Source organism: Budorcas taxicolor, chromosome 13 (genome assembly GCF_023091745.1).
Source record: "Budorcas taxicolor isolate Tak-1 chromosome 13, Takin1.1, whole genome shotgun sequence".
In the NCBI taxonomy this organism is placed as follows: Eukaryota; Metazoa; Chordata; class Mammalia; order Artiodactyla; family Bovidae; genus Budorcas; species Budorcas taxicolor.
In genome coordinates, this window is record NC_068922.1 from 40,348,189 (window position 1) to 40,372,483 (window position 24,295).

General features: G+C 45.4%; 1 protein-coding gene across 2 annotated transcripts in view; it reads left to right on the forward strand.

Moving 5' to 3' along the window:
• The window catches only part of KIZ (kizuna centrosomal protein), an 87,909-nt gene that overhangs the window by 31,630 nt on the left and 31,984 nt on the right, over positions 1 to 24,295 (forward strand). For both annotated transcript variants that reach the window (XM_052651020.1, XM_052651021.1), the window contains one exon: positions 21,627 to 21,777. In XM_052651020.1, coding sequence (XP_052506980.1) covers positions 21,627 to 21,777 — 151 coding nt within the window. The remainder of the gene's footprint in view (positions 1 to 21,626; positions 21,778 to 24,295) is intronic.

Consider the following 24,295-nt stretch of genomic DNA (forward strand, 5'->3'; position numbering starts at 1 on the left):
GTTGCTCGTTTGTCTTCATTACGCCTCATTTTTCCTGGACATGACCTCTGCCCCTCAATTCAGGTGCTCCCCTGAGCTTTTTCTCGCCACTCCACGTATTCGGGCATTTTCCCTCAAAGAAAGGTCCTGTGTCACACTTATGGAAAAAATAGCCCAGTGCCAGTGTGGGGTTGGGGTGGGCAGTGCGTCCCCTTCAAGTTCTACCTGGCATTTCATTCTCCAGGCTTGCCTGTGCCTCTCCTGTTAGCTCACCTGTTTTGATCTGACATAGCTGAGGCTTTTCTTATCTTTATTTTGGTTTAAATTTTTAAAGTTCATAACCAGGTTTTCAAGAGGACAGGAATCCCGAGACCCGATTGTCAGCAAAGTAGGCAGTAATTACAGCCATTGTCACCTGGCATGTGAACAGACGTTGAAAAAACTGTCCATTGGCCAGCCTCAACCCAATGTCCCACCTCTGCCAGCCATCTCATCATAGGCTGCTGGCCTCGGTCAGAAGAGGTGGGGACCTGGAGTGGAGCCAGGGTAGGGGAGACTGAGGGGCACTTGAAAGGCTACAGCGGGAGAGCTGCTTTCACCAGCAGAACAGGTCTGCTGATGAAAGTTCTCTCCATTTTTGTTTGATTACTTATTCTGATTCTTAAATGCTCGTCTGTATGTTCAGGTTTTCATATATTTTTGAGTCGATTTTGAAAATATGTAGTATACTAGAAAGAGATTCATTTTCCTAAGTTTTCAAATTTGTGGGCATAAATTTGTATTTTAGAATTTCTGCTATGTCGATAATTATGTCCCCTTTTTTCTCTGCTCTTTTTTGGAATGACTTTTATATATATAAAATACATGAGTTTCAGGAAGAAACTTAAAGAGGATTTACATTTGCTCCTGGCAGCACCTCGGGCAGAAGCAGTCCTGGGTCACATTCACCCAGGTCTGAGGAGTGAGTTGGGTTGAAGCCAGGCTTTGGTCCCTCTGAGGGCCAGACTATCTGTTTCACCCTTATCTGTAGAAAGTAGCCCCGAGTATCCAGTTCCAAGTGTGGATCATTTATTAGGGTTCCTCTTCCTTGGTGGACCTGGACTTCTGTTTTTATTCTCTTGCTCTCTAGGGTTATCCAAAGATGACCCCACTACATCAGCTACCTTTTCAGACATTGGCACATGCCCTTCAAAGAAAAGCTGCCCCAAACATTAGGCTCATCTCTCTGAATTTCCTTTTTCTCTAAAAGATCCTGTAGTTCCTTCCTACTTTGTCTCTCTAATGCTATCAAAGACATACTTTATATATATATAAACACACATATACACACACATATATATATATACATTTTTTTCTTAATGCAAGGATTAGCCTGCATTACCTTGATGGCACTAAATGAGGCTGAAGTCCTTCTTGTATGTACTTTTTTAAGATAAGTGTTACTCTTGAAGTATAGCGTGCATACAGAAAAGCAAACAAATCTTGAGCATACTGCTCAGTTAATTATCACAGGTCCCCTACCCAGTCAAGAAACAATGTCAGCACCCAAGCCTGCCCCTCCCTTCCCCACCGTGTCCCCTGCTCCTGTCTCCCTCATAATCACTTCTGCTTGGCCACTTCTTCCTTCCTGAAAACCTAGGAAACCGGATCTCGTTTAGTCCCTTTCCTTTGTCATGATGAAGTGCATAGTTTTGTCCCAGTCCTTTCTCATTTGGTTTGCTCTTTACCTTTTCAATCTATTCCTGGGACGGCTTTCTCCCCTTGTATATCATGTTTCTCCCCTTGTGACAAGCCCGCTCAAGCCTGTTAACAATTCGTCCCTTTAGATTGTACACAATACTTTGCTGTTTTCCTGAGTGTGATTTCTAGAAAGCCTGCCAAGCTCATGATCGTCTGCTGACACGTAGAATATGTGATTTCAGGCTGTGATTGTGTTTTGTACACATTTAGGAACAGTTACCCAGAATACAAACCTGGTGCCTTATTTCTCGGGCTAGCCCTGCCCGTCACAGGAAGCAAATCAGGAATTGTTTGGTTTGAAATGTTCTCTTGATCTCACCTTGCTCGAAATGTGCTGTGGAATTGCAGGAAGAATTGCAGAGCAGTGACATTTTGCAACTGTCACCTTGGATCTCTTTCTGGCGGGTATCACCATTGACTTATCGAGCTTGACTTCTCAGTTCTCATTTATCACCCTCATCAGATTCACATTTTTGGCACAAGCACCTGGCACAGTGGCTGGCATATGTTGGCATCTAATAACTAATTAGCTTGTGGTAATATGATACGAGGGATTCAGAAGTCAAGAATCAGGGACGTCCATGAGGTGAGACAGAAATGGCCAGCCTTTTTCTCTTCCTTCCAGCTTTTTTGAAATATAATTGACATATACTACTGTATAAATTTAAGGTGTGCAACATAGTGATTTGACTTACACACATCACAAAATAATTACCACAGTAAGTGTAAAGAACATCCATCAGAATTAAAGAAATAGAAAAAAATTCTCCTTGTAATGAGACTGCTTCAGATTTACCCTCTTAACATAGGCTTTCATATATAACATGCAGCAGTGGGCCAGCCTTTTTTTTTTTTTTAAGTTAGAAATGAACCTGGCTTCTATCTCTCCCACTTCTGATTCTTGGCCATTTGTTAGATTTAATTTCTAGCATCAAAGAATCTGCATCCTGACAAAATGGGCATTTTATTTTTCCTGGTCCTTTTCATTGAGAAGTGGTGGGTATTGTGCAGAGTAAGCATAGCTTGCACTTCGCATCAGCACATAAGATCACAGTGAGCCCCTAGAACTCAGGGTTCAGCCAGAAGATAATCATCCAAATGGATGTGATAAGTTTTCCCCCCAAAATGGGATCCCTTCCAGAACCAAGAGAACTAGAGTAGAATATGTATCATAAAGGAAAACCATCTGAAACCTTGTGGGGTTCACTGAAGCCAGGATGTGTGAGCAGCTGGACCGAGGTTCAGCTGTAGCCAGGAAGGGAAGGTGGAGGAGAACTGAGGAGTCATATTTCAGCCCTGTTCTTGGGGGACAGGACTGAGCCCCAGCCTGGGCAGTGTGTCGTCTGGGGTGGGACAGTGGTGTCTCACCATGCTGCAGCTTCAGTTCAGTTCAGTCACTCAGTCGTGTCTGACTCTTTGCGACCCCATGGACTGCAGCACACCAGGCCTCCCTGTCCATCACCAACTCCTGGAGTTTTCTCAAACTCATGCCCATTAAGTCGGTGATGCCATCCAGCCATCTCATCCTCTGTTGTCCCCTTCTCCTCCCGCCTTCAATCTTTCCCAGCATCAGGGTGTTTTCCAGTGAGTCAGCTCTTTGCGTCAAGTGGTCAAAGTAATGGAGTTTCAGCTTTAGCGTCAGTCCTTCCAATGAGTATTCTGCACTGATTTCCTTTAGGATTGACTGGTTGGCTCTCCCTGCAGTCCAAGGGACTCTCAAGAGTCTTCTCCAACACCACAGTTCAAAAGCATTAATTCTTCAGCGCTCAGCTTCCTTTATAGTCCAACTCTGACATCGCATGCTGCAGCTTGGCTTACCTGGAATCTTTAATGTCTCGTTAGGGATCAGCTTAGGCTGTTCTGTAAACTTGGCATGCTAATACGTAGCACAGTGATGAACATCTCTGTCTTCTTGGAGTGGGGCAGGGGGCGCCTGCCTTGTCTAGTGGCCCCAGAGCTCCCCCTCCTGTTGCTCTCCCATCATGTTGACAGGTGGCCTCTTACTGTCTCTGGTCACTTCCCTCTTCCCCCTCCACACTCCAAGTGGAAAGATCCCTTTTGCTGCCCTGATCCTCTCAGTTCAGCTCCACTCGGAGCTCATGCCCAGAGTTTGTCCTCAGGGCAGATGGCCCCACACCCACTGCAGTCCCTTTTCCTCACCCTGAAGTGGACCAGGGACCCCCTTTCAGGTGGACTGCCCAGCTCGGGCAGTGCCCCCAATGACTTTGAGGTGCTCACACCTGGACCTAGCAGTGGGGCTTCTGCCTCCATGGCTCTGACCACACTGTGTAGCCACACCCTGAGCGTCCCTGGGCCAAGGCAGTGCCCACTGGCTCCCACCAGACCTTGTGCTTCACTGTGAGCCCCTCTCAAGGTGGGTGGGTGATGGTGGGGAAGGGTCCTTGGGGCAAAACTGGGACCTATCTCCAGTCGTCGGGTGGAACACGTCAACACTTGGCTCCTCTCCATCTTGCCACTGTTTTTTCCCTCCTCTTCAGCTCCTCCTGGCTCAGCTCCCCTTTTACAGTCCCCTAAACTGATATTCCTCATCTCTGAAGAACAGTCTTTGAGCCACGGTGACAGGCTTCTGAAAAAAAAACAAATCACTGTGAAGGTGGGATTAGAGAAGGGACATTGGAGCTGAGGACCTGAATGAGAGGCTTTCCCTTGGGGGGCAGGGGGCATCATGGGGAGTGCATGTGCGTAAGACAGCTGAAAACCCAAAACGAAGCAGGAAGTGAGCTTTTAAAACGTCCAAGATATGTATTCTTGTACTTTCACACTTGATCTCACCATTTGAGTCCTTGTTGAGCGACTCACTCTGTTAACTTAACCTCCAGGAGAATCTGAACCCAGTGGGGAGGAGTCCTGAATCCCGTCCTCCATGGTGTCCAACTGACTCTCACTTTTTCTCGCTGCTCTCTCATCAATGTAAATCTGTTTTAATTTGCTTCTCATTTTGATGGACTGAATGTGTCTGAATCTGCTGCTTCAGGCAACACTAGACTCATTTCCTCCATCACAGTGATGCTCAGATGTGTTCACTAGAATTACCCTGCAGTGAGTAAAAATGAATCTTTGTGATTTTGCGAACTTGCTCAAAATAATTTTTCCTAAAACTTCAGTACCTGCTGTAGCTTGCCTACTAGAGAATGAAAAAATGCGTTGAGAGCATCGAGTGAATAAGGACAAATCTGTAGGAAGCTGCTGATCTCATTAGCTTTGATGGGTTGGGTTTTTATCATGGGTGTGTGATTGTTATACTGTACATGTGTATTCATTGTCCACTCCTAAAACTTTTTCTGATTTGTGTGATGAAACGAAGTACATCAGCACACTGGTGTTCTGCACAAAGTTCTGAGAACTCCAGGTGTCCTGCCACCTTAAACACTGAAAGTGAAAGGAAAGTGAGGTTGCTCAGTCATGTCCGACTCTGCGACCCCATGGACTGTAGCCCACCAGGCTCCTCCATCCATGGGATTTTCTAGGCAAGAGTACTGGAGTGGGCTGCCATTTCCTTCTCCAGGGGATCTTCCCAACCCAGGGATTGAACCCAGGTCTCCTGCATTGCGGGCAGATGCTTTATCGTCCGAGTCACCAAGGAATCCCCAGACACTGAAAAACACTGCTTTCTAGACTCTAAACCAATTTCTTTCCCCCCCCCTTTTTTTTTTTTTTTTTACTTTATTTTACTTTACAATACTGTATTGGTTTTGCCATACATCAACATGAATCCGCCACGGGTGTACATGAGTTCCCAATCCTGAACCCCCCTCCCACCTCCCTCCCCATACCATCTCTCTGGGTCATCCCAGTGCACCAGCCCCAAGCATCCTGCATCCTGCATCCTGCATCAAACCTAGACTGGCGATTAGTTTCCTATATGATATTATACATGTTTCAATGCCATTCTCCCAAATCATCCCACCCTCTCCCTCTCCCACAGAGTCCAAAAGTCTGTTCTATACATCTGTGTCTCTTTTGCTGTCTCGCATGCAGGGTTATCGTTACCATCTTTCTAAATTCCATATATATGCTTTAGTATACTGTATTGGTGTTTTTCTTTCTGGCTTACTTCACTCTGTATAATCGGCTCCAGTTTCATCCACCTCATTAGAACTGATTCAAATGTATTCTTTTTAATGGCTGAGTAATACTCCATTGTGTATATGTACCACAGCTTTCTTATCCATTCATCTGCTGATGGACATCTAGGTTGCTTCCATGTCCTGGCTATTATAAACAGTGCTGCAATGAACATTGGGGTACATGTGTCTCTTTCAATTCTGGTTTCCTCAGTGTGTATGCTCAGCAGTGGGATTGCTGGGTCGTAAGGCAGTTCTATTTCCAGTTTTTTGAGGAACCTCCACACTCTTCTCCATAGTGGCTGTACTAGTTTGCGTTCCCACCAACAGTGTAAGAGGATTCCCTTTTCTCCACACCCTCTCCAGCATTTATTGCTTGTAGACTTTCGGATAGCAGCCACTCTGACTGGCGTGAAATGGTACCTCATTGTGGTCTTGATTTGCATTTCTCTAATAATGAGTGATGTTGAGCATCTTTTCATGTGTTTGTTAGCCATCTGTATGTCTTCTTTGGAGAAATGTCTATTTAGTACTGGCTCATGGCACTGACAGTCCTTACTGATAAGCTGAAGTACGGATCATGAGGACACGTGCTGACCATGCTTGTTGGAGCATAATTACATCTGTCATCATGAGCATGGGCTTCCTTGGTGGCTCAGTGGTAAAGAACCTGCCTGCAGTGCAGGAGACGGGTTCTCCTTCAACCCCTGGGTTGGGAAGATCCCCTAGAGAAGGGAGTGGCACCCACTCCAGTATTCTTTCCTGGAGAATCTCATGGACAGAGGAGCCTGGTGGGCTACAGTCCATGGTGTTACAAAGAGTTGGATACAACTTAGCGACTAAAACAATAACAGTCAGGAGCATACTTGAAATTGGTTTCCACTGTTTTGAAAGATGCAGTTACTCCGAATTAGGGATGTGCTTGTCTGACGTCCTCTGAAGCCTAGCACTGACCGGAGACGCTGTTTCACCTGATTCGCAGCATTTACCCAGGAGGGCCAGTTAGCATGGACTGTTTCCTTGCTCGCATCCTGCCAGCCTTTCCTCCGCAGTTAATTCATTTGTTCATTCACAATGATGATTTGGTATCGTCTCCTTTCTTGTTTCTTCTTTTTGTCTTTGGGATTATTTTAGAAGCTTCTTGGATGATTGAGTATTTGAATAGTAAAGTGATTTGGTTTTTTTTATTGCAACACAGTATTGCGAGGGCAGGTAGCAAGCAGGCATAGTCTTTCCCATGGTGTTCTGCTCAATTTTTACTGGACTCCTGCAGGAGGGGGCAAGCATCAGTAGCCAAGTGTTCAGTCCCTTCATGCTGGTCCCTCCCTGGGTGCTGCTTCTCCCATTTCAGTGTCATCACTGAGGTGGACCTGGATCACTGACTGCCTTGGACGGCACTTCCATTCATGAAGCATAATTGGCGTCATAAGAACATCACCTGTCCTGGAGAAGTGACTTATATACTAACTTATTTCAGGATCTGACCACTGCCTGAGCCTCAGTGAGCTCGTCCACCACCCATCATGCCTTCAGATCTTCCTCATGTGCTGGAACTGTGCCAGCCCAACCTGAGCCTCCTAGACTCTTCTACAGATGCACACACACATGCATGCACACACACACATCCCAGTGCATGCAAACATATGGAGACAGATGTGTAATAGCGCAGCAGAAGTCTGATGTTTGGTTTAGGGTCCTCCATCAGTCATTATGCTGCAGCAAAGTTGGTTCTACCCTGACAGTAAGATGCCCCTTTACCAAAAGCACCTGCTCAGTTCAGTTCAGTTCAGTTGTTCAGTCATGTCCTACTCTTTGCGACCCCATGGACTGCAGCATACCAGGCTTCCCTGTCCATCACCAACTCCCGGAGCTTATTCAAAGTCATGTCCATCACATTGGTGATGCCATCCAACCATCTCATCCTCTGTTGTCCCGTTCTCCTCCCACCTTCAATCTTTCCCAGCATCAGGGTCTTTTCAAATGAGTCAGTTCTTCACATTAGGTAAGCAAAGTATTATAGTTTCAGCTTCAGCATCAGTCCTTCCAATGAATATTCAGGGCTGATGTCCTTTAGGATGGGCTGGTTGGATCTCCTTGCAGTCCAAGGGACTCTCAAGAGCCTTCTCCAACAGTTCAAAAGCATCAATTCTTCAGCATTCAGCTTTCTTAACAGTCCAGTTCTCACATCCATATATATGACTACTGGAAAAACCATAGCTTTGAGTAGATGGACCTTTGTTAGCAAAGTAATGTCTCTGCTTTTTAATATGTGTCTAGGTTGGGCATAGCTTTTCTTCCAAGGAGCAAGCGTCTTTTAATTTCATGGCTGCAGTCAGCATCTGCAGTGACTTTGGAGCCCCCAAAAATAAAGTCTGTCACTGTTTCCACTGTTTCCCCATCTGTTTGCCATGAAGTTGTCAGGCAAGTGTATGCTCCTCGGTTCTGTCTCGTCACAACAAAGATTTGGAGTGACGACCATTAAAGCCCCCTCGGCATGTCACAACTCTCGGGTCTTGGACAGACCGTGTTATAGCCCTCAGGTCTCGAATGGACCTTGTTATAGCTCTTAGACAAATCAGTGTTACAGCTCAGTGTTACAGCTCTTATTTTGTTTAGAAGATAGCGGGAAAATCCATCTTCGAGGCATGAGGGCACGTCGATCCAAAGACATGAAGACGAGCGCAGGAGAGAGAGAGAGCATGAGCCCTTTGGCTCCTCTTTTTATATATTTTTTTCTTCCCCCTGGGCCTGGCCTATGCAAATTGGGCTTAGTCAGAAGTGCTGTTCTACCTGAAGTCCTCACTCCAGTCCTCGGACCTTCCTTTGACCTTCCTCTGTTCTGTTTTCACGGGCTTTTCCCTTCCTTGTCTTTTAGCCACCTCCATTTTGGACTCCTTTTCCGTATTCTAACTACCTAACAAAGTGATGGGACCGAATGCCATGACTTAGTTTTCTGAATGTTGAGTTTTAAGCCAGCTTTTTCACTCGCCTCTTTCACTTTCATCAAGAGGCTCTAGCGTTTAATTATAGAACCGATGATGATAATGTCTAATAAAAATTCTTTACGGTGTTCATAGTATTATATTTTTAAAAACGTTTCCAAAATATGTGGCCTGATGGTATTAAGTTTTGCAAAGGCATCAAGTAGTCTGATAAGTCATTCACCCTGCGTGTTCATCAGAGAAGGCAATGGCACCCCACTCCAGTACTCTTGCCTGGAGAATCCCAGGGACAGGGGAGCCTGGTGGGCTGCCATCTATGGAGTCACACAGAGTCGGACATGACTGAAGTGACGCAGCAGCAGCAGCAGCTACATGTTCATTTTTGCTGCAGGGATTTCAAGCCAGGCTCTACACACCTGTTGCATGCACCTCAGATTGGAGAGCGCAGCCAGCACCCTAAGGGAGACCCCCTCCCCCCGGTGACATGTAAGGGATGTAACATACCCTGGGAGCAAACGTGTTCAGCTTTCACTGCCCCCTCCCAAGGCAGGGCTGATTTTTATCAACCTGGGTGTGAAATTTGGGAGCCCCAGAAATTCTTGGCTACTAAGAACTGGGTTCTGGGTTCAGACTGGTTCTCTCTGTTGAAGGGTGAAAGGAGAACACCTATTATAAATCAAGCCTTCCAGAATCTCATTAAGGAACTTAAGAAAACAGGTAGTCTGGGAGAGTCAGTAGTTCTGAAATGAAGTGGGGCCAAATAAGAAGGTCTGTTTGGAGGCCAGTGAGAGGGAAAGGCAAAGGTTTTGCTCGTCAGGCCTCTGCTGCTTTAAAGAAAGAGCCGCCTCACAGGCGCGGGTGCTGGGGTCCCAGCTGTCAGCGCCATCACCCGGCCTCCAGGTGAAGACAAGGAGCCTTGTTTCCCGGGTGAAGAGAGGAGCCTTGTTCGTGACCCCTGGCCCGCGGCACCGCAGACCCCTGCCCCCCGCCCCCCGCCCCGGCCTTTGTGTTGCCGCTCCTCCTCCCTCCCTCCCTCCCTCCAGACTTTGTGCGCCTTCAAGTGGCCCCCCGGAAGGGACCACCCAGAGGGCTGCACAATGGGGGCCGAGGTAGCCCCCAAAACATAGGTTTCTTGAGACAGGCCGTGAAAAGAAAAGTACTGTTTAACTATGTACGTGTTTGTCCTTTCTACCACCGTTTTGTGTGGCCAACAAAACCCCCTTCCCCGCCCCCTCGCATCTAGACTCCCCCAAGGCTGTACCCCCAGCTGTTCCGGCTGCCAGGCATCAGGCCCGAGACCCTTGCTCCTTGTTCCTGCTCCCAAGGCCCTGCTGCGTCAGTCTGCTTACATGCACGCCTTTGGATGGATGGTCAGGAAATTGGTATCAGAGCAAACAAATGATGCTTGCCTGATGAAACTGTTTTATCAGTCATCCTCAGAGTCAGTGGCTTGGCGCTGCTGCTGGGTGAGATGTGTCTGTAGGACCACTCAACAAAAGCTGGCAGCCGGAATTCAGTTCTCAATAGCCATTCACACCTCTGTAAAAGGATTAGCTCCGGCCGATTGTTAGCCTGTTTAAATCTTAATTTGCATCTTTATGGAGGTAGGGCTTCTCCAGGCCTCTCTGCTGCTCATTGGTGTGTGTGTGTGTGTGTGTGTGTGTGTGTGTGTACCTATGGGTGGGTGGGCATCACGGGAGGTTTTCTCTTAATGGCGAAGGTGCTAAATTGCTTCAGGAAGACCTGTAAGCGACGCAGATTGAATTAGCTACATTAGTTAGTTACATTAGGTTTGGCCAAAAAGTCCATTCGGGTTTTTCCTTACAGCTTGCAGAAAAACTGACCAAACATTTTGGCCAACCCAATAGTTTGCAGCAATTGTGGGTTCAGAACATGAGGTGCGTGAATGCATTCTGTTACTTCTGTTTAAATTCAGGAACCTCATGGGTCTTAGGATTTTTCAGTGTTGTTCATTGTAATCAACAAATTTCCTTGGGCATTAAATGCAGAAAAACAGACCTAGGATCTGATGGAATGATGGTTTTAAAATAATCTATTCTATCCAGACCATGTGTTCTTAGTGAAAAGATCAAAGCCACCTTATGTTTCAAAAGGAAAGTATGACCTACCAAAGCTGTGAGTTACCAGGCGAGGATTCTGCAAGCTCTGGAATCTGATGGAGACAGGCCGTGTTGCCTTCTTCCCACCCTCACGTGTGTGGGTTATTTCTCCATGACATGCTCATAGCCCACCGCCACCTCTGTGCGTGATGCCTGCTTGTTGTTGCTCTTTCTGAAATAGTTTCCTCCCTAAAACTTCATTCTGGATATAACTGACTGCCTTCTGATTCTTCCATTTCCTTAAAGAGACAGTAAACATCATCCATAAAACTTTCAACAAGTAACACTGTGTTGTGTAAATTGTATAAGCAGACTCGTCCCTGCCTGGAGTTCGGGCCCACACCATGCAAAGACTGTGTCTCCTGGAGAAAATGAAACCCCAAAGTCAGGCTCCCGTCACTGCAGCCGAAGCACTGCTCACCAAGTGCCCCGAAGATGACAACCAGGGCAGATGGGAAGGTCATGTGCTAGAGTCAAGGAGAAATTTAGTTTTTGTTTGCCAAGAAGTAATTCTCAGTTTGTGATACTGAAAGAAAAAGCATCTTTTCTCCCTTTATTTCTTTTTTTTTTTTTTTAAAACTCTACCTTGACTGCTCACATTAGCCTGGCATGAAGTTGCTTTCTTGTAAATTATGTCCTAAATTCTGTGTGACTGAAAATGAAGCTTTCTCAGAAAGTAGTTAGTTTAAATTTAGCCAAAACATAATTTATTGTGTGCTTAAGTTTTATTGGATAAAATAAAATGACGTTAAAGCAGCCATTTGTGTTACTACCAGTTGCTTGTCCTCAAGCAGGTTTGTCCTCTTGCTGGACCTCACAGAAGGCAAACGAATGGTGGGGCCCAGTGCCTTGGTGCCCAGACACCCTCTCTCCAGGAGAGAGATGGGCTGTCAGGCCAGTGCTCTTCTAGCTGAAGGGTTCTGGTAGGAATGCAAATAGAAGACACGGAAGAAATTGGGCTCTTGAATTTGAAAATGGTATTTTCATCACACAACGTCTTTAATCTTTTAACTCTATACATTGTGTGAATTATTTAAGTTGTTTGCAGGCAAGAGTTGATGGATATTTTGCAATCTAAAGTCTGTCCCATGGGGAGATAAATGTTAGAAACCTTCAACTCAGAGCCACTCATCTTTCGGCACATAACGTTAGGAGTTAATCTAGGGTGGGCCATGGCTCCGTTGCAACAGTGCTGGTGGCTGTCTCACTGACCATCTTGTAGATCATTCCTTGCTGAGCCCTGGAAGCCCTGGGCCGGTGTGACACCGCCGTGTAAAAACAGACTATAACAGCACACACGTCATGAATTGTCTCATGTGGGTTTAAATCTTGTCCTGTCGTTCAGCACACAGTGTCCTTAAGAGTGCCATCAGCATCCTGTGAAATCCCAAGTACCCTTGCTGTTCTCAACAGGCCTCTTAGTCATGTGGGGAAGACTTGTCAGATGGGGCATAGCTGGAGGACTGCACAGGGTGGGATGTTGTCTGCTTCATGCTGGAGGAACTCAGGGATAAGAAAGATCCCTGTGAAGGAGGCAGTCGGAGACACTGCCAGACAAGCATGGGGGCAGCTGGTCTGAGCAGGCCTGACATCTGGACTCAGCAGACTGCTAAAGAGGGAAGGCATTTGGCATATGATTGCTCACTGGCGCTGCCGTGGTGGTACTTGGGATGGAGATGGGGGGAGGATGCTGGAGTCGGGGAGCATTGTCTATAAGGAGTTTATAACAGTAACCAGACCTCACTGATCGGCTTTCTCTTCTCATCATTCCTAAAAGTGGCAGAGGTAAAATACTCGTCCCTGGGGGGCACTGCCGCATTCCACCTTGGCACAGCAGCATGAGCCAATGTCTGCCTAGCTCCCCTGCTGTACTTGGGTTTGCAACGATACAGAAGCCACATCCATTGCTCAGGGCTCACCCCTGGTCCCCCTGGTTGGAAAGTGAGTCTAGAGGCCATCTAAGCTAGAGATTTCCGAGCCCACAGCATGGCTTTGTTTATCAAGCGCAGTTTTTAACATTCTTCTGAATAGTTGCCTCATGTTAAAATCTGAGAGATGTCCTATAAAAATAAAACCAGCAATGGTGAATTTCCAGCTTCTCTTAAAAACTGGAAAGATCTAGCCTCACTGAGACACTCTGCCATGGGAGCCTGGGGTGACCAGCCCTTTAAGGTTGACACCTGCCCCAGCTTTTAGGATCCTCACCCCACCAGCGGTGGGCGTGTGGGTCCTCCCTGTCTGCCGCCCACCACTGCGCTCACATCTGCGAGCTTGTCCCCTGCCACCCAGAGCAGAGGGTTGGTCCCCTGGCCCCACTCTCCCTCACCAAACCCGTCCACAGCTACAGCTGCCAGGAAACCAGCCATGACTCAAAAACCCATGACATTTTTCACTGTTTCTTTGCCAGAGTTTTATACTGAATCTTATTTCCTATTACTATCCAGTCACCATCCTGGCCAGCTTATCTCCTTGCTGAGCCCCACCCCCTCTTACCCTGGCTTTCCCTTGCCTTTGCCTTGCTGCCGCCTGCCTTCAGCTATGGTCTCCCTCTGTCTGCATCCTCCCCAGCACAGGGCCCTGCCCCACCTTCCTAACCATCTTCCCCTCTACGTATCATTACTGCTCTGAAATTGCTTATCTTCGTCTTCTTAATGGCAGGTCTTACTCTGTGAATTGGTTGATGACAAGATACAGCCTTCTAGGGAGAATCGGGACCCAGAGTTTGCCTTCGAAAAAGCTGGTAGACATAGGTACTGCACATCCCACGGGCAAGGAGGTTTGGGGCAGCTGAGGTCAGGCAATGAGGACCACATGGGCCACAGGCTCAGGGTTTAGACAAGAGCTGGTACTTGGCCTGGAGCTGGGGGTGCCAGCAGAGGGCCTAGAGTCCAGAACAAGGCTTGAATCTGGGGACCAGTTTCTGTTTCCTGCCCAGGGTGAAGGCCTGCTCGGGGTGGGGGTGGGAGGGAGGCCTCCAGTGTACAGATGGAGCAGGTCTTTTTCACCCTTGTATCATCAGGCACATGGCCATCAAATAGATTGAGTAACTTAGCCCAACCATTAGATCTCTCCAACCATTATACTGATTACAAATTAGTAATACTTTGCTATGAACATTGCTTTTTAAGTTGCTTCATTTTCCTGTTGGGGAATGTGTTGTATATTGCCAGCTACATATATGATCAGTTTCTTTAAAGGAAAAGTATTTTGTCTTTGATGTCTTCTCTCATGACTCTTTAGAATCATGCAAACAGTCTTTTTCTTTTTTTAAGGAATTTACTAACCAAGCTCTTTGGAGACTGTTGTGACCCTGACAGACCTAACCTAGAACAGTTAACACTCCACCAGTGTCCCTGTGGACTGCAAATAGATGACAAGGGCTAAATCCCTCTTTCCACTCCTTCCTGTTCTTTCTAAAAATAAAGAAAATTTCATTGCAATGGGATCTGAATGGAGAAATAATAGTCATTTTTTCTGCATTCAGAAATAGAGGACGTAACCTCTACTTCAGCCAGCAGTTTTCAATTTCTTAGCAGTGACAATTTAAGTAAATTTCATATGAGTGGAGGAGATCTAACTTTGTTATGATTGACAATGTGAAATTAGCCTTTTCAGCTGTTCAGATTATCTGGTGTTCCTATCAGTTAGGTGGGATGTGCAGTGAGATTGCACAGCTGTGGATGTGAACCTCACTGAAGTCTGAAAAGGGTTAAAAGCCACTTCCTCTGATGGATTTAAAACAGCCGCCTTTGCAGACAAGTTTTTCAAACCACCCCGTTTTGCATCTTTGTCAAGAGACAGTCTAGTTGCTGTGTCTTTATGTTTAGATTATATTACAGATATATTTCAATAAACCATGAAGAGCCACCATAGATTCTAGAAGCTGACCATCTGGGCTCAAATAAACATCTCTTGCGGCACCTGTTTTATTTTATAGGCTCTGTAACCACAGTGACATCCTACGAGAAGGCCCTGATGTCTGCGGAGCCGGTGTCCTTCACCAGCTCCCGTGACTCTGCCCTGGGGGTGGCAGTGACAAAGAGCAAGTCAGGTATAACAGTCATCAAATTGCTGCTGTGGTGGGTAGGCCCTTCTCGTTCCCAGATAAGGGTGGAAAAACACTGCTGTACACAGTCAGCTCTGTGCTGGGCACCCGGAGCATCGATTTAACTGTGGCCTCACCATCTACTTCTTTGTGAATGTATTTGTTTCTCATTGTTGGATACATCTGCTCAATCCCTGCTCATATATCTTGCTCAGTCCCTGCACATGTATCTGCTGAACCCCTGCCCATAGCAACATTTTAAGGCATACTGGTGGGGAGGGAACATGGGTAAGCTCAGTCTCACATGGTCACATAACTTGGTGAACACCCAGATGGTAGTCTAGCAGAACCTTGCGCTGGACAGGTATCTTTGCCATATCCAAACCCCAGATGGGTCCCTGCGTTTCCAAGGTCATGCTGGTGATGCAGGCCTCTGATGAATATAGTTCCTGTACCAACAGCATCAACACATCCTGGAAGCTTGTTAGAAATGCGCCTTCTTGGGTCCCACCCCAGATCCACTGAACCAGGGGTCTGGAGGTGGGGCCCTGCCATCTGGGCTTGAATGCATGCTTACCTCTGCTCCCTCAAGTGTGAGAGCGCTGCTCCAGCCATGTGCCTTCAGTGGCTCAAAAGCAGGCGTGAGTGAGCGGGGTTAATCGTTTGCAGGGTGGTTGGCACACGTGAGTCATGGTTCTTTCTGAATCAGTCAGAAATCTATCCCTCCACACACGTTCTCGGCACTCTGGGTGTCTTGTCAGGGCCTCAGAAGCTTTATGCCATCTGGGCTTCTGAATTAAATTCACAGCATTGCAGATAGATAATATGTGTAGTGGTTTCTCCAGTGCTGCCCCTGGTAGGTGCCTAATTCATGGGTGCATGAATGTTACCAGTGTCCTTACCCTGGTTTTTATTTGGAGGACTGACTGAAGTGAACTCCCCTCACTGAAGTCTGTCCTCACCGTTTTCTAGCCAAGAACAAATGGTTGCTCAGGTGTGGTCAGCCCACCTGAAAGGGCCTTGTCTGGCCGGGAGAGTGAGGTGGCTTTCAGGTCTGGTTGTTTTACATCTGGTGTCAGCTGTCCTTTCTGTGTGTCATGCAGACTCTTTTGTATAATGATATAAACAGGCAGGATAACGTGGTTTTCAGAGTGGAATTCGGCATAAATCCATAAATCCGAATCGGGTCCCTTCAGGGAGTGAGGAGCCATCAGGGTAATGGTCTCTAAAAGGACCTTGTCCCAAGAAAACATGGCTGATCACAGGATTCCATCCCACAGATCACAGAGTGAGGGTCACCAGTGCTGAACGTGTTTACATCCGCTTCTGAATCTTGCTGTGATCTCCACACTACAGAGAATGTGGGACTTGCCCATCCTGGGCAGTAGCTTTCCAGCTTACAGCAGTGAAGGGTGATGCATGGAAATCCTCTTTCATGTTTTTTATCATGCAAAGTGAAGATAAAGGCAGTCTTAAAATGCCCTTTACAAGGGTAGGAGAAGCTGGCTAGGGAGGAGTCTCTCTGGCCATTTGGTGATTGTATGCAGTAAGGCTCTTCAGCTGGACCCCCCACTTCTTTCTCACCGTCTTCTGTGTCTGTTGATATACTGTTTGGCATAAACCACAGTGGTGGTATGTTGCATGAAGGCATATACGCATTTATAATTCTCTCTGTGGACTGAGTTGTTAGACTAGGTGATTCATCATGTGACTCTCTTAACCTGGGCTGCCAGACTGTGGCATGGTGATAAGATATGCCATCTCCATCGACTCGGCCTGCGTTTGTTACAGTTTCTCAACATGCATAAATAGAGCGTCGGTTCCCATTATGAGAGGTTGTGTTTTCCATGACTGTTGATCTACAGTTATGTATAAATCAGCCTTCCAAGAAGAAATGATCTTTCTTTATGACCAACACAAATTTTAAAATTAATATCTGGAGCCTTCGGAACTGTGTCTCTGCCACAGTCATTTTTTAAAGCCAGATAAAGAAGTCAGGAATGGTTCCTGAAGTCACTGTTGTGGTCTGTTATAATCAGAATTACCCCGTGTCATGACTGAGGATGCTGTTCCTTGCACACTGATTGCCACTGCCTCCCTCTCTAGCCTCAGAAAAAGCCCCAGGTGTCTACCTGACCTTTGAGAGACAGGCAGTCAGGTCTTAGCTGCCAGTCCTTCCTAACAGGTCTTAATCCCGGCATCACGCTCCCCTGCCCTCTGCATGTTCACCACCTCCTGTGCCCTCAGTGCCCAGGAGGTATTCCTAGTGCTGTGCTTAGTCACTCAGTCGTGTCCAGCTCTTTGCGACCACATGGACTGTAGCCCACCAGGCTCCTCTGTCCTTGGAATTCTCCAGGCAGGAATACTGGAGTGGGTTGCCATGCTCTCCTCCAGGGGATCTTCGCAACCCAGGGATTGAACCCAGGTCTTCTGCATTACAGGCAAGGTATTGCTAGGTATTTCCCTAAATGGGGTATTCCTATCTGCCAGGGAGAGCCCTTAGACCGAAGCTGTCAGCTGGTCCTTCCGGAAACACAGATTTGAAGAGAATCATCTACTTCTGTTTCTCAATTGCTAGTGACATTGATGTCAACTGGGCAGAATGGGAAGACTCTAACATCATATGGGCTCCTGAAAGCCTGTAAATAGAGCTGTGTTTTGTGTGGCCATGGCCCTGCTTGTGCCCCTGACCAAACCTCGGCAAGCAACATCCGTCTCTTTGCTTCCATTCCATCCAGAAAATGGGACACCTGGTCCACAGCATAGATTGGAAAGATAGATTTCTGAATTCTCTATCACAAAAAGAAGCCTCTTCAAAGAAAAAAAGGACAAAACCATTCCTATCATCATTATTATTGTTATTACTGATTTTTGTTATACCTGGGATTAAATGTTCTAAGACCTTCATGTGAAAGGCTTACTGTTACTAGTAAGTTGTTATTTTAGACAATTATGAGTTTTCAAAATATGATGCATGTCATTTGAGGCAGTCGATTAAAAAAAATTGTTCTTTATTTCCTCCTGGAAAATATATTTTAACATAAAAGTGATTATTTAATCACTTTGTCTTCTATAGAAACTGTAATGAAACTACCCATGATTTTATGTCTTTTCCAGGTGCAATTAATTGTCTCTGTCCGTTGCTCCTTTCAGATACATTCGCCCCATTGTGCTTTCAAACTAATGCTGAAAAATTGTCAGGTTTATAGGATTTGGAGTATAGTATGTAGAATCTATTTTATTCTGCTTATGTTCAGAATAAAATTCAAGATATTTATTATTTTGTCTGCATTTAAAACTTTGGTCAGATTACCCATCTGTTGTAAATCAGTTATAGTTAGGAAATGCTGGTACCTTTGCTTAAATTGCAGTTTCCTCATTGGAAACCATTATAAGTATATGAAATTAATTATAGACTTTAAAATCTATTTTTAATTAGAGGAGTATATAATTGAGCTGACATCATGCTTTGGTTTTTTTTTTTTTTCCTATGTGACGTTGATACTAGAAACTTTGCAAAGTGAAGTGGACAAAAGAGGAAAAAACTCCTTTAAGTCCTCTGAACTGCTCTGTAGATGTTCTAATTCTGTCTGTTTGTGTAGAACCAGGGGCAGGACTCCATGCAGGGTCCACCATGGCCCAAACCTTCCTGGTTGCCAGGTGTTGGCTTAGCCACTCAGAAGTCACAGATTCTGATGCTGTTTCTCCTCCAGAAGTTCATTTGCTTTTTGAGCCTGTGGGTTTTCTCCTTTTATGAAGCAAGTGTAATAATTACAGAAAACCTCAGCTAGTGCTTTCATGCCAGGACGCAAAGGATGGTTACAGTTGGAAGAGGTGTTAGTAACCAGGGTCTTGCCCTTGGCTTTGCTTCTGCAGAAACCATGTGTCTCAGTCACCAGAGGCTGGTGTCTGATAAGTCAGTGCATCCCAACTAACTCATCCTCATTAAACTTGTTTTCAAGTTGAATTCAACCTAACTAAATATGCTTTCTAGATAGAAACAATTGATTTTACTCATTATGAGAAATATACCTGCTGACTAGACTAGAATTTGACAATGGCCCATGTGTGCGTTTTCCTAGGAGGGAAATCACTGTAAACCCAGATGCAAATGCGAAGGGTAACTCATTGACATAGAACAGAACAGAGGACTTGGAAGCTTTATGACATTGGTGAGGCCTAGATGTCACCAGGAGAGACAAGTTGCTCAAGGGGCTTCCTACCAGACCAGCTAGGAACCTTGGAATCATCTGGGGAAGTTTTTAAATAAGTTCAAGGATTCCAGTGATGCATCCCACTTTATTCAAGTCTTGGGGAAAAGCAAGGGTTAGGTCAGGCCAAATCTTATAACAATTAAGATTTCTTTTTAAAGGTTCTGAATTACACCTAGACTTTTTCCCCATTTTATTATGAAAATTTCCAAACGTACAGAAAAGTGAGAAAAACTGTAATGCCAACATACCTACAATCTAGCTTCTACCACTGACATTTTATTACACTCCCAAATCTATTTTCCATCCATCCATCCATCAATTCCAATCTGTTATTTTTATGTATTTCCAAGTAAGTTACACATATTAGTACACAGATTTTTAGTATATACTTTGACATGTTTTGGAGAAGGAAATGGCAACCCACTCCGGTACTCTTACCTGGAAAATCCCATGGATGGAGAAGCCTGATAGGCTACAGTCCATGGGGTAGCAAAGGGCTGGACATGACTGAGCAACTTGACTTTCACTTTGACATGTTTAAACATCTACAGAAGTAGGCATGAATATAATGAAGTCCCACGTACCCTCTCCCAGACCCACAGTGGTCAACATTTTGCTAGTCTTGTTTTATCTCTCCCTCACCCACACTTTTTCTTCATTAGTTTAAAACAGACAGCATTTTTTCCTCTCACAAATACATCTCTAACATACAAGTATTTAATACTTGACCACTTAAGAAAATTCTTTGTTACCTAGTCCTTGTCAGTTTGCTTTGGTTTTCTCAAAAGCAGTCTGTCTACATTTGCAGTCTTTGAATCAGGATCCAAATGTAAACTGTAAACTGCTGGTTGGATCGGGATCCAGAATTATATTCCAGGCAGCTTATTCTGGCAGAACACCATCACAGGCAGTGCTGGTCCTTCTTACCTCACCTCCTCAGGCGGCACGTGACTGCTCGTCCCTTCGTATGTGCTCCCAGGACTGGGCTGAGGTCTTGAGCACTGGCAGATGGGTGCCTCTGATTCAAAGCTTCCATTATGCAGTTTCCTCAACATTATGATCATTTCCTAGGTGCATTCATTAATTTGGACTTCGAAAACAGTGACTTATCTAATGCAGCCCTTTCTTTGCATCTATTAATTGAAAACACTTTTCCCATCAACTACTTGGTAACTCTGATTTTTTTTTTTTAAATTTGTGTTTTTTGTTGTTGACCACAAAGGCAGGACAAATGCTTGACTCCATCCCTTTCTTTAATCAGTTTCCAGAATAACAAATTGTTTCTCTAGCAGTTTGTTGATACTTTGGTGGTAAAAACACACATAAACATAACTTTTACCACCTTAACCATTTTAAGTGTACAGTTCAGTAGCATTAAGTACATTCACATTTTTGTGCATCAGATCTCTAGAGCTTTGTCATCTTACAGAACTGGAGCTCTGTCCCCATTAAACAAGTCCCCAGTCCTCCTTCCCCTAGCCCCTGGCAGCCACCACTCTACTCTGCCTCTGAATTTGACTGTTCTCGGCATCTTATGTAAGTGGAATCATACTGCTTTTTTGTGACTGGCTTATATAATGGAGTAGAATGTCATGTTGTAGTACATCTATGTTGTAGTCTGTGACAAAGATTTCCTTCCTTTTCCAGGGTGAATCCAAAGGTTTTTTATTATTTATCTTTTAAATGAACTCATGTATTTTTATACATGCACCGCGTTCCAGTCCATATTAATCATTGTTCTTGTGGCTCTCACACTATCTCGTCTTTGGCCAGTGGGTGCCTCTTCAGCACAACCCCTGAGACCTGTTCACACAACTCAGGGTCCGAGAGCTTCTTCACTTCCTGGGACAAGGTGCTCCAGGCTCATCTGATGTGTTTCCTGCCTCCGGCCTGAAATATAGCACATTTTTTCTTCTGTTTAGTATCTAAATACTATATTATAGGCAGCAATATAGGCTTACGTTGGACTTTTTCCTAATAGTAACTTATTAAAAAAAATATTGAATGCACTGCAAGAGTATAATAAGAATACACTAATTGAGGTGGAGATACGAACTGTTGTTTTGCTTTACATTTAAGAGGAGCCTGACCACCTCTGTACTAGTTAGAAACAGTGGCCACACGTCAGAATTGCTCTGAGAGTCTTAAAGAAAGTCTCAATTTGCTGGGTTCCCCCCCGCCACCAGACTAGTTTTCCTGAACTCTGAAGCAGTGGTGTGAAGTACCTAGATGATGCAAAACCCCCCGGGTGGTCCCAGGGTGCAGACAGAGTTGAGAATGCTGATCTATCAATGATATCATAACTAAAATAAAATGAAAGTTAACCCCCAAAAAGAAACCTGAACGCTGGAAATCCCCTTATCCCAGATTATATCAGGTTCCAGACTTCTGTGTAAACTGTCTTCTGCTATCGTGATTGTGGGGACCTTTAACAATATAGGAGACTCATAAGTCACCCAGCATTGCACATGTCTAATGGGATTCCTAATTGTGTTTCATAGGTTTGAACAAGCACCAGCCTCAGGCTTATTAAGGACACGATCGGGTCAACATATTGCCACCCTGAAAGGACATAATACTTCTGTCCAAGAAGAGGAAGTAGCGAAGCTGTCTGAAGTTTTCCTGGTCAGTAAACTGGACCAGAGGACAAAGGTTAATACGTTTTATTCTTTAAAATAAGTTTCAAATGTACAAGCTAGTCATTTGAGAAAATAGTTAACATCCTTAACGATGATTAACATATTTGAAAAATGTAAATGTAAAGTGAGCTTTTGTGGTTGGTTGGATGAACTTTGATCTCAAACCTTTTGCACAGTGTTTTGTGTAGGCATTTCAGGTCCTTTCTTACATAAGGTTAGTTAACTCAGGGCCTAGAGGTAACCTAATTAAATATACCTATGCCACCATTTATCGAGGGAGCTTAGAAGCCTCTTGGAGAATTCTGGTTTTCTTTCTCTACATCATCCTTTAAACATACTGTGTGGTCATTTTTGTCAACTCAGCAAATATGTATTTGTCCACTTCTGTGGATTAGGCGGCAGCCCAGATCTATGGGGGAGAGAGAGAAATCCCATGTGGCCCCTCCTCTGGGGGATGGCAGAGTGGGTGTCTGCAGTAGGAACATGGCAGAGGGCTTAGACCCTCCAGAAGGGGAGCCAGGCATCTGGAGAAGCAGGGAGGGCAGACCTGATGACTGAGGGAGCCGAGGGGCATGCGAAGGTAACCCTGAAAAGCCAGGCAGGATTTCAGCAGGCTCTGAGGGGGTGGATGACGGACTTAGGGGTCAAAGAACAGGTTCAGAAAGTGCACCACTTTCTCAGGAAACGGAGCCTTTGTCGTGGCTGAGGAGCAGACTACACCTGGGGACAGGGACCAGAAGTTGTACAGGGTCTGGCCCAGCTCAGGAGAGGTGTTCATGGGTTCAGCAGAGTTTGGGAAGCCGCAGAGCCCCTTGAGCCAGGCTGCAAGAGGGCCTCAGGGAATTTAGTCCCTGACTAAATCATGTCATAACTAATCATTTTAGTTATGGTATGTCCTCCTGACTGGGAGGGGGACAGCCAAGGATGCACCCAGCCATGGTTCAGCGGGACAGTCGGGAGTGGACTGAGCACTTGCGCAGGTAGAGCGGGTCATGCTGGGCCAGAGTCATGGAGCCAGTTCCCAGGGAGGTGCAGTGGGTGGGGCTGGAGGGCGGAAACTCAGGTCCAGAGCGGCCCATCTGGCTAGTGGATCTTATCCCTAACCAGAGATCCAGTTCAGGCCCAAGGCAGTGAGAGCATGGAGTCCCAAACATTGGGCCACCAGGGAATTCCCTCCAAGTATGTGTTTTCACCCTTACACATGCTTAACTCTCTATATAACATAGAGTTTTCTGGCTTTAATACTTCTTTATTTGATTATGCACAAAGTTCAGGATTCCGTAGGAGCCCTCTCTGGAAGTGGTCCTTGCCCCTCTGTCCCAAAGCCACAGCCTGTTTTGCAGCCCTGTCCAGAGCCTCTGTGTTGCCCTCCAGCCTTTCAGAGCACCTTCAGCCCTGCCCAACACCCCCTCCCTCAGCCCTCTAATTAGAAAAGAGTAGGACTTTAAGCATTTCACGCATACACACATGGAACAGCGCAGTGAAGCCGCCGACCCTTGTCTGCATGTGTGTTACCCCTGCACTCTGCAGTTCCCCACCCCTTCGCCCGCCCCTCTCTCCTCTGCTCCTGCCCCTGCTCCTACCCTTGCTCTTCTCTCCCTGCTCGTCTCCTTTCTCCCCATTCTCCTTCTGGAGTGGATTATTGCAGGTAGAGATACAGCCCCTGGGCGCCCCTCACAGATCCTGCCCTTTTCAAAGGTAACCTTGTGCACATCCTTCCTGAACACATTTTCATTTTACTGCGCTGCATGTGACTCAGTAACTAACCCTCAGTTTTGTCTTGTTTGTGGTATGGCATTGTCCGTGTAAATGTTCTTGAAGAAAGAACTGTGTTCTTTGGAAAGAACAGAACCATTGCTTTTTAGATTCTTTTTCTTATCTATTGATAAATGTAGATCCTAATAAGGATTTTGTTTTCAGGTTTTATTATCCATTGTGTTTACTTCTGTTTTGTAATGACATTGTTCTCCATTCATACTCACTGCAGATACACCATATCTCAGTCACATCAAGGGCAAAATAAGCATTGGTCTACAGTATTGCCATTTACCATCTCCTTGTCTTTTTTTTTTAAGGTGGTGTTTATATTAGAAAACATATTCCAAGTTCCAGACAACCAGTTCACCCATAATTTTTCAAATAATAACTCCATAATTAATAGGAAGAAGGGTGACCAATTGATAGCTCATTAGTCAAATAACCTTCTACCTGCCCTAGTAGGTATTTTGTTCCTTTTTAAATCACCATCTAGTGACAACCATAAAAATTACCAATAAATAAATGACAAAACCCATCCTTATAAATAGAAGCAAGCAGGCAGTTTCTAAATAGGTTGTGACTGAAAAAAAGCACAGCTCTAAAGACTCACACAGCCCTAAAGACTCGCCCACCCAAGTGACGTGGGCAGGACAAGCCTGGCAGATGTGAGGACAGAATGCTTTTCTGGGCTCTAGGACCATTAGAGTTACAAATCAGCACAGTCAAGTATCTTTGACTTGTTGTCCTTTATTGACCGTATATATATTTAGTAA